The sequence below is a fragment of the Micromesistius poutassou genome (genome assembly GCF_964030765.1).
Source record: "Micromesistius poutassou genome assembly, chromosome: 20".
Classification (NCBI taxonomy): domain Eukaryota; kingdom Metazoa; phylum Chordata; class Actinopteri; order Gadiformes; family Gadidae; genus Micromesistius; species Micromesistius poutassou.
In genome coordinates this window covers 3,159,003-3,170,256 of record NC_140290.1, presented here as the reverse complement: position 1 = coordinate 3,170,256, position 11,254 = coordinate 3,159,003, and the positions used below count along the sequence as shown (strand labels likewise).

The 11,254-nt window shown below is 46.5% G+C and overlaps 1 protein-coding gene and 1 non-coding gene across 2 annotated transcripts; both read right to left on the bottom strand.

Annotated features, from left to right (window-relative positions):
* Positions 1–645: 645 nt before the first annotated feature.
* On the bottom strand, positions 646–10,608 carry cibar1 (CBY1 interacting BAR domain containing 1). The gene is made up of 8 exons (XM_084484981.1): positions 10,456–10,608; positions 9,334–9,568; positions 8,618–8,686; positions 7,895–7,996; positions 7,460–7,564; positions 6,756–6,869; positions 2,097–2,216; positions 646–1,133 (listed from the first exon to the last, which is right to left on the bottom strand). Exons 1-8 carry the CDS (start codon positions 10,485–10,487, stop codon positions 1,029–1,031), a joined length of 882 nt encoding a protein of 293 aa, XP_084341107.1. The 5' UTR covers positions 10,488–10,608; the 3' UTR covers positions 646–1,028.
* On the bottom strand, positions 2,954–3,072 carry LOC311365616 (5S ribosomal RNA). The gene has a single exon (XR_014639448.1). It is a non-coding gene; the product is annotated as a 5S ribosomal RNA (ribosomal RNA).
* Positions 10,609–11,254: the final 646 nt, after the last annotated feature.

Genomic DNA, 11,254 nt, shown 5'->3' with positions numbered 1-11,254 from the left:
GTGTTTGCGTACACATTAACCTTTATGTGCACAACGGCTGCGTCAACCAGCCTGTTGATGGCACATCACTAACACACGCACACTTTTACCTTGCGGCCTGTGTGCATTACGTTCTGCGTTCTTCCATTCTGGCCTGTTGTTCTGTGGCTCATTACCTTCATGTGTGGGAGTTTAACAGCATTTTTAAAAAAGCTACGGGATATCCCGGCCGTTTGTGTTTGCCTTTTGTTGACCTGAACAGGGGTGGAGTCGTGCGGGGCCAGCAGGGGTCGGTGTGTTGACAGACCCGGGAGTCATGGCGACGCGGAGCGCAGAGGAGTGATAAATGTGTGACTCATAGGAGCGGACAATGCTGGCCTTGGCCAACACAGTGGTCAGGAATATTACTCCATGGACCCCCCTCCCCCTCAACCAAAACCCCCACGTGCGGCACGCGCACACACCCAGATACACACGTGCACAGAATAACTTGTGTGTAGGCACGGATCAGGCATCTCACATTTGTACCTCTGATGACGGCGTGGCAGTGAGTGTGAGGGCAGAGCCCTCTTTAGCGTTAATGCTCCGTTGGCCTGCAGCTCGTCTGTCACTGAAAACAACGATCACACAAACGGCAGAGAGACCTTGAATAGACGTGTTTTTATTATTCTGATTATTAATGAACAAATGTCCAGTGTATTCAATTGCACTGGGATATTCCAACAATACGTAAAAAATATATACTTGTATACTTTTGGCAATTTCGTATGTAGATTACAAAAAGCGATTGGGAGCAATGTTGCCAGATTCGCAACCAATCTGGCCGAATCTGGCAACACTGACAACGAGTTGAATACTTGAATGGCATTTTGAAAGGCTTTTCATGATGGCTCACAGACTGAAGCAGTAAAAATCAAACACCGCCCACACAACCTATGCTAGCTTACACTTTTAAACACTTGACCTTTGACACTGACGACACTGTTAATAAAAAAGAAACACATTGCGAGTGGGCACGTCTCTGGACCAAAGCAAGGCGGCTTTTAATGTTAATCATCTGTCACGTCGTCATCGTCGTCTTCCTCCTCCGACTCCTCTTCGTCGTCATCGTCCTCTTCGTCGTCCCTTCTCCTCAGACGACTCGTGGCGGTTTGCTGTCGTGACACAGAATCAACCACGGCGTCACCATGACGGATCAGTTATTATTAGTCTATTGTAGACGTCAAACAAGTTTGGTCCAAACTGCCAACCTCACAACGATAACTGAAGACACACACGCACGGTAAAACAATGAGATAAGTGGCAAGCGATGACATGTTTGCAGGAGAGCTTTAAACAAAGCGTGACAGGCGGGGGGTGATGTCACACACGCAGCTGAGAGTGGCTGGAGGACGGAGGTGTGAGCGGTACGGCGAGGTCCTACGCCGGGCCAAAGCCTACTGAGCTCAATGACTAAACTGATAGACTGAGACGGCACAACTTATCAAAGCCAAACAAAGATAGCTTATCCAAAGAAGCTTATGCAGCTCTACTTTCCCATGCACGGTATTCCTCATGGAGGCGGGGACTAGAGGTTTAGATCTGGGGCGGCATGCGGCTCAGGAGGTACAGCGGGTTGGCGGGAAACGGAAGCCGGTTTGATCCCCGGCTCCTCCTGGAGTGCGGAGGTGTCCCTGAGCGGGACCAGCTGTCTGTCGCCCTGAGGGGTTGACACCGCTGCTGTGTGCATGAGTGGGTGGATGTTATAAAGCGCTTTGAGTGGCCACTGGGTAGAATAGCCCTGTACCAATGCAGTCCGCTCACCATCTAACACGGTGCTATGAAGAGCCTCATCGTCTGGTCACCATCTAACACGGTGCTATGAAGAGCCTCATCGTCTGGTCACCATCTAACACGGTGCTGTGAAGCATCTCATCGTCTGGTCACCATCTAACACGGTGCTATGAAGAGCCTCATCGTCTGCTCACCATCTAACACGGTGCTATGAAGAGCCTCATCGTCTGGTCACCATCTAACACGGTCTCATCGTCTGGTCACCATCTAACACGGTGCTGTGAAGAGCCTCATCGTCTGGTCACCATCTAACGTGGTGCGTGTGAAGAGCCTCATCGTCTTACCTGCAGGGTCCCTGAGCGGCTCATGGAGGAGCCGGGCCGGTCCAGCGACCCCTTGGAGTGAGACGCCACTATCTCTGAGCGGGACTGGAGGTCTGGAGGATGCAGCAGGCTCCTGAACACCTGGCAGAGACAGGAGGAGGTGCTCTTAGCCTTAGAGCAGGAGGTTCACATCACCTCACCTCGGGTAAGGTGCGGCACGGTTTGTGTTTCCACCGCCAAAAGTTGGGCAGGGTCCGTTCATTAAGCACGCCGAGCCACGCTGAGCCGTACCTTTTTTTCGGTACTCCTCTGTTGGGGTACCAAGCGGCCTGAAAAGGTGCCGAAAAGGAGGAGCTACACCTGCCCTCCGTTGATTGGTCAACAGAATCGTCACTTCCGTGCGACAGGGGGATAATAATAATAATAATAATAATAATAATTGATTGAATTTATATAGCGCTTTTCTGGACACTCAAAGACGCTTTACAGTGAAGGGGGGACCTCACAAACACCACCGATGTGTAGCACCCACTGGGTGATGCACGGCAGCCAATCTGCGCCAGAACGCTCACCACACACCAGCTTGAGGTGGAGAGTGAGGGAATTAATGAATGAGCCAATCATACAGGGGGATGATGAGGGGCAGATTGAATGAGCCTGGTTGGGCAGTTTTAGCCCGGACACCGGGGGATCCCCTACTCTTTGTGATAAGTGCCCTGGGATCTTTATGACCTCAGTGAGTCAGGACCTCGGTTTTACGTCTCCTCCGAAGGACGGCACCTTCCACAGCACAGTGTCCCCGTCACTGCACTGGGGCATCGGGATTGATGTTTTTTGGCCAGAGGGAACAGTGCCACCTACAGGCCACCACCCGACACCACTTACAGCACCTGGTATTCCCAGGCGGTCTCCCATCCAAGTACTAACCAGGCCCGACCATGCTTAGCTTCCGAGATCAGACGAGACCGGGCGTGTTCATGGTGGTATGGCTGCTTAATAACAAACAAACACAGTACCCAAGGTATTTCTGGACAACGGCGAAAGCTTCGTTTATTGAAGAAAGGGTGTGCAAAAGTTTGCCATCCTTCTTGAACATTCTCAATTGTTGCGCTTTGTTTAAAGGTGACATTATGAAAACAACACTTTTTCTGGGATTTGGGGTGTTGTTTTGGGTCTCTGGTGCTGCCACAAGCATACAAACTTTTAAATAAGTCTGTACATGCTTTTTTGAGTGAGATATGCAGTTCTGAAAGTACCCCGCCTACAGTTTCCAGATAAGCAAGTCAGTTTTGGCGCCTACTCTTACGTAGGCATAAGGCACAATTGAATATTACCACCCACTTCCCCATCCCCCTAGCCTGGAAATCCAGAGCCACATCTAGAAAGCTGTAGGGTCTGGCAACGAGTAATGAAAATGGGGGCGGAACCAACTTCAGGGGTGGAACCAAGCATGGAGGGATGGCGGCGGTGCAGGGAGTCCACCGGCGGACTCTCTGCACCGCCACCGGAGCTCGAGCAGGGGAGCAGGGAGCTCCGGCGGACTCCCTGCTCCGAGGAGAAAGGGATTGTACTCCCGGAGCTGAGCTGCCGGAGCTCCCCCGCTGGACTCCAGCAGGACTCCCGGAGCTGAACTTCCAGCAGCTCCGCTCCGGGAGTACAATCCCTTTCTCCTGTAATCTCTTTCCTTCATGTCGTGGTTCAATCTGGACTTCAGAGAGTCAAAGCCAAAGCTCCTTTCCCCCAATTCTCCTCCACCATGGCCAAGATAACCCCCACTACGAGTCTTTACTTGTGGCAGTACCAGAGATAACCCCACTACGAGTCTTTACTTGTTGTGGCAGTACCAGAGATAACCCCACTACGAGTCTTTACTTGTTGTGGCAGTACCAGAGATAACCCCACTACGAGTCTTTACTTGTTGTGGCAGTAGTAGTACCAGAGATAACCCCACTACAAGTCTTTACTTGTTGTGGAAATAGTAGTACCATAGATAACCCCCACTACGAGTCTTTACTTGTTGTGGCAGTACCAGAGATAACCCCACTACGAGTCTTTACTTGTTGTGGCAGTACCAGAGATAACCCCACTACGAGTCTTTACTTGTTGTGGCAGTACCAGAGATAACCCCACTACGAGTCTTTACTTGTTGTGGCAGTACCAGAGATAACCCCACTACGAGTCTTTACTTGTTGTGGCAGTAGTAGTACCAGAGATAACCCCACTACGAGTCTCTACTTGTTGTGGCAGTACCAGAGATAACCCCCACTACGAGTCTTTACTTGTTGTGGCAGTACCAGAGATAACCCCACTACGAGTCTTTACTTGTTGTGGCAGTACCAGAGATAACCCCCACTACGAGTCTTTACTTGTAGCAGTACCAGAGATAACCCCACTACGAGTCTTTACTTGTTGTGGCAGTACCAGAGATAACCCCACTACGAGTCTTTACTTGTTGTGGCAGTACCAGAGATAACCCCCACTACGAGTCTTTACTTGTTGTGGAAGTAGTAGTACCAGAGATAACCCCCACTACGAGTCTTTACTTGTTGTGGCAGTACCAGAGATAACCCCCACTACGAGTCTTTACTTGTTGTGGAAGTACCAGAGATAACCCCACTACGAGTCTTTACTTGTAGCAGTACCAGAGATAACCCCACTACGAGTCTTTACTTGTTGTGGCAGTACCAGAGATAACCCCACTACGAGTCTTTACTTGTTGTGGCAGTACCAGAGATAACCCCACTACGAGTCTTTACTTGTTGTGGCAGTACCAGAGATAACCCCACTACGAGTCTTTACTTGTTGTGGCAGTACCAGAGATAACCCCCACTACGAGTCTCTACTTGTTGTGGCAGTACCAGCCGAGCCCCACCTAACCATACCGCGCTGCACCGCTCAGAGGAAACGTGGCATAACAGACACCTTGGTGGGAATGCCGTTGTCAGGGCGAAATGGGCAAAGCCTTCCAACCCAACGTGGCGCGCATGGTTGGTGTAGCTATTTCCAAATCCTTCTTCTTTAGTACATACAAGATAGGTATGGAAGCAAGATGCCGTCTGGATTCCTATTGGTCTTTAGAGTCTATTTAGGTCTATTTTGAATCCTAGAGTTTGTCGGAATCCTTGATTGGTTTGCATGAGGCCAGTATATAATAATTACATTTCTTTGACACATATTTTTGTTAAGGCCAAATATCTTTATTTCCTATGGAGCATTCTGTGTGTGGGCCATACAAATGACTTTGACTCCAAATTCCATACAAATGACTCCAAACTCTCCTCAAAATATTTTCAAGTCAAAGTGATCTTCCCTTCAGTGGATGTTTTATGGACCTAAGACATATCAATAAGTGAATTCTAGATGATTCATATATTATTAAAAGCCACTATGGGTTATTCAAATGATATAGCATTTCAAATGTCAGATATATAGTTGCCATGTACTCCTAATCAGTCAGGTAGTGAGCTGCCCTCCTGTCTCCCCAGGCTGCCAACTCTCGCTGCACATCAACAATATCTAAGATTCAGAGGCTGTCACACGCTGTGTAATGTGTGTTGTGAGTTTTTATGAGACAACTGAAAAACAAATTCCACAAAGGCATCTCATCAGGAATGTCTTCATGCCATTTGACGTGTGTGGCTGTTTGGTTGATTGGATCAGCGATGAGATGTGAATCAATGATTAAAGATGTCCTGGTGAAGAGTTTCTACTGTAGAATATAGTATGATGACTCGGTGCAATGAAGAACCAATACTGATTCGATCAAAAGGGAACGAGGACATGTTTCCTATTCTTTGAAAGTAAATTTCTTTATTTTTCTGGAAGATATCGGGCTACATGTAATTTTATAATAATTGAATAATATCTATTATGTACGGTTATAGCCATACTTTATCTCAGTTTTTATGCACACAAGACAACCTCCAGTGGTGCCTGTGATACCCTGCCTATTGGACTGTAGCTTGCCTTGGTGTAGGAAGGCTGTGACCTATTTGATGGTGCTATCCATTTGTACGGTACGCTGGTATGTCCGACCTGCTCTAGAGAGAACGTCACGTAGTTTCCTAGTTTGCAGCACTTATAGCTTTCCCGTTTGTCATTGGCTAGTCATTGTTATTGTTAGCTACATTAGCCTCTTTAGCAAATCAGCTTGAAAACAAACAACACAACTTTACATTGTATTGCACGCACAACAAGACCGTTCAATGCATACATTGGTGACCGGAATGAAGAAGCAATGTAATCAAGGACGTACCGGTGAACCATACAAATGGAGAGCACCATGACTATAGTTAGCATTAGCCTAAGAGGTTTATGGCTGATTAGACTGTAGCTATCCAAGTGTAAAGTAGTCAGCATTAGTGTAAGAATGTGACATGGTACAGCAAGGCGCACTTACACTGGTATTGGAAACGCATATCAGCACGGCAGAGTACTGATGGGTGCAGCAAAAGTGCCAATGGAAAAACTCAGTTGAACTGTTGATTGCATTAGCATTAGAAGGCTGTAGCCAACTGGACTGTAGCTAAGGTTAGCATCAGAAGGCTGTGGCCTATTGGAATTTTGCTAGCGTTAGCGTAAGAAGGGGTTAGCCTATTGCACTGTAGCAAACGCTAGCTTGAGAAGGCGGTGGCCAGTTGGATTGATAGATAGCATGGGCATGAGAAGGCTATGCCTTACCTCTAGGTCCTCGTCCTCATCCACACTCTGGATGCACTGGTAGGCAGCGGTGTACACCTCCAAGGCCTTGGCGTGGAACGACATCTCGACCGTCACAAACTCACCAAAGATCTTCTGCGATGGGGAGAGATGGAAAAGGCCTTACATAGACCCTCATGTGATGACCTTACCTTATCCTCCTCTTAAGTCATTTGGTAGACACCTTGAGTACAAACTGACTCGTTCTTTTTTTAGATGCACATGAGCAGACAGGGGTTAAGCAACTCGTTACCACTATTGTAATAGTGAGAAACCCATGACACAATAGATTACATGCTTTTCTGTTCAAAAAAAGTGCATTTCAGATGAACATATTAATTGGTTCGCAGGCCAAAAAAGTACATTTAGGATGGACGAGCAGACACCAGAACCTTCCCTGTCTAGTTTCACTTCCAGTCAACGCTTTCCAAAGACCATTACATCATATATCATATATCATATCAATATAACATTAAAGACCATTATATCATTATATCATATATCATATCATTATAACATTAAAGACCATTATATCATTATATCATATATATCATTATAACATTAAAGACCATTATATCATATATCATATTATAACATTATAACATTAAAGACCATAACCTAACCCTATCCCACCAAAGAAGACCATTCCATTAATGAGGGGCTCGTGGGGGGGCAGAGAGCCTGACCTTGATGTCTCTGATCTTTTGCTTCTCGAACTCGTCGATGGTTTCCTCCAGCTGTCTGGTGGTGCGCGTGGCGTCCATGGTGGCCCTCTGGAGCTCGCTCTCGGCCTGGGGCGTCGACAGCAGCACACAACGTCAGGAGATGCTTAGTGGGGCGCCCGCTCAGCGCTGCTTGTTGCTCTGATCTGGACTCTACTTGAAAAACCTCCAGTGGGTTCTTCTCCAAGACCATAAGAGTGGACCAATGGCTCTAAGGCCTCTGTTACCATACAGGAGCTCTACGATACATCACCAGAAATGAGATGCTGCCTCCTCCGTAATGATGAGACGACCCACCTGTGACTGAAAGCCTGGTCAAGGAAGCACCGATGAAAGCAAAGCCTCTATTACCCCCGCCGCGTTGCCATGTTAGAGGGTTGACCTGCTGGGTGAGGATACGATGACCTGTCTGTCCGAGGGGCTCCTCTGTCTGGTCCTCTCCAGCTGGGCCATCTGTTTGGACTCCCGGTCTCGAGCACTCTGGGTGGTCTTCAGGTCTTCCTGTGGAGGAAACAACAACAATAAGAGCAATAACAACAACAATAAGACCAACATTAAAAGGTAAACTACCGTTACAGCAGGAGGAATTTCGACCATGAGTTACAAAAAATGCGATCCAAGCAGTTGTGAGGGTTTCATAAAGGTTTCAGATCCACATCACTGAGCTACGGCTCGCAGCTCAACTTCCCCTGTTTAACAACTTTATACCCAATCAAAAAGTAAGATGGAGATGTTCACCATTACTGTATTCAACACGGGTTATATCCCTTTTAGAAATGATAGAATTCTCTCAGTATGTATTCGTATTTCACTAAAAGCGTGTTTAAGCAGTACCTATCTAGGCCATTAATAAGAGTTGTCTTCTTAATAATATTATTTTGTGCAAGATGGTGATCCTACATTAGTCATTGTGGTTAATATATAGGGCATTTCATGACCATTAATGATGTCCCAAAATCTATGCAACACTGTTGTGCAAGGCAAGTAATGCTCTATTAGTGAGTAATGAGTGTAAGAGAATAATATGACAAATGCTGCCTCCATGTGACACCGAATGGTAAGTACAGTCAATCAACATATTGTAAGGGTTTATTCTGATCATCAGGACGTAGATCAACTCACCCTCTTACGCTTCACCACAGCTCCGTAACTCTTCAGCGGCTCCACCACTTTGGCTTCAAGCCTTTCCACCTGTAGCAAAACATCATTAAAAGTTAGACGATGTTGGAGACCTCTCATAGCCTGACTGACGCCTGGCTCCTCTCATCCATCTGGGATGGCTCTGTTGAAGAGGTGCTTTAGAAGGCTGGGCCTTATCAAAAATCCTTGCATATGATTGGATAAACCACTTGTCCGTCATCTTTATTGACGTGCTACTTCAACCACTCACATCGAAACCAACCCGTGACGCTTGCTTCCTCGATGCGAGCCGTCTGAATCAAAACAGTCGCTTCTCCGCTACGTCACATCTATAAAAATGCCGCCCAGCGGTCCTGATTGGCTCTACCATTTTCTGGTAGTCCCCAAATACCTCCCAACCCAACGGAGCGATCCCAGATAGATGAGTGGAGCCAGAGTCAGGTTGGACCTCTCACTGCTGATTCTCTCAGTACTGGGGAATAACGACCGTCACTAACTCCTTTACTAACTCCTTTACTAACTCCTTTACTAACTCATTTAGTGAAACATAAGCAATAAACTACTGGAAATGTAAACACACATGGCCAGAAGAGAGATGGACAACACCAGAGCATCTCAGAAACACACATACTGAATATCTTAGCGTTCTCTTTAGGAAGAAGAAAAGCCTTCATGTGCGTCCACACGTCCACAGGTACCTCGGCCTGGCGGTAGTCCTCGATCTTGGCCAGTTGGTCTGCAAAATGCTTCATGCCCCTCTTGAGGTTGGGGGTCTCCGTGTCGGCGTACCCGTTGATGGCCCTCACCAGCAGGTCGGCCTTGTCCCGCAGGCGGGCCGTCTTACGGACGTAGGCGGCGAACAGCTGGCACATGTCCCCGAAGTGCTTCTCCACATTGGACAGGTTCTCCTGGATCTGCTTGGTCTGGTTGTCCCTGGTGACGAGGAACACAAAACACACGCTTCTGCAGGCTGGGGACTCAGTCATAGAGAGAGAGAGAGAGAGAGAGAGGGGGAGAGAGAGGGGGGGAGAGAGATAGAGAGAGAGAGGGAGATGTAGAGAGAGAGAGAGAGAGAGAGAGAGAGAGGGAGAGAGAGAGAGAGAGATGTAGAGAGAGAGAGAGAGATGTAGAGAGAGAGAGGGGGGAGAGAGAGGGAGAGAGAGAGAGAGAGAGATAGAGAGAGAGGGGGGGAGAGAGAGGGAGAGAGATAGAGAGAGAGGGGGGGAGAGAGAGAGAGAGAGAGATGTAGAGAGAGAGAGAGATGTAGAGAGAGAGAGAGATATAAGAGAGAGAGAGGTAGAGAGAGAGAGAGAGGTAGAGAGATATATAAGAGATAGAGAGAGAGAGAGAGGGAGAGAGATATATAAGAGATAGAGAGAGGTAGAGAGAGAGAGAGAGGGAGAGGTAGAGAGAGATAACAATACTCGAACCAACCACGTTAATGTAACGTTAATGTAACGTTAATGTACCGTCATGTTATCAGTAGGTTATCGTTATTAGGTCATTTCTTAAACAGCTTATTGGCGTGTAACTTCACACCTTTATGCTGACATGTTAGGACATCTTACATATAGATATATGTATATATACATATATCTATATATAATATAAGACATATATATATAATATAAGAGATATAAGACATATATCTATATATAATATAAGACATATATATATAATATAAGAGATATAAGACATATATCTATATATAATATAAGACATATATATCGTGTCTTACATGACCATTGCCTTAACGTAAGTCAGCCTCCTGCTATGTTGCGGGTCGAACTGTTCAAACTTAAACTTTAACAAAGGATTACCTCGCTCTCGCATCGGGTGTCCGACTCATCATTGCAGAGACAGTGTTGCTATTATATCATTAATATATGATATCATTAATATATGATATCATTCATAAACACGAGGCGGTGACTGTTAATCCTGTTTGGTTGAGCTAGCCAGCTGTAGCTGTAGCATGCTAGGCTATCACGCCGCTCACTCGTTGCCAAGGGAACCCGTGACCGCTTCCGCTCCGCGGTGGCATTCTGGGAAATGGTGCGATATTTATGCACAGACTTTATTTATAATAATACTAGATTTACATTGTAAGCACTTCATATTTTTCAATGTGTTTTAAGCTATTGAATCCTTTATATTGTGCGAATGGATCTCACATGATTTATATTATTTTTGAAGTTATAGGGTCTACTCCATCCAAAGGGTTTATTACTCACACCTTTTTCCAATAGCCTTGCTGGAAATGGAAATATATTGGCTTCTCCTAATTCTATCAACAGGTCAAGGTGAATGGCCCAGCGCCCAGTACCTTGGGACCAGAGAATAAAGCCAAAGAGGATAACTATTATAACAACAGCTTGACTGTTGTCGAATGCAGGATTGGTGCTTTTTGAGATAAACCTGGGACTAATTCCCTCCTCTGTGTTTGGGAATGCATGAAATGTCACCAGCTGCCTTGTCTGCGCCTCTGTGGAAAATGTCCAAAAACCTTAATTATCAGACTTAATCATCCATGAGATTGAAGCAGAGAGATCCCAGTGTAACAGATTGTGGTGTAAAACACGGTACACAGTGGTGTGCCTGGTGCGTTCCCGTGAGAAA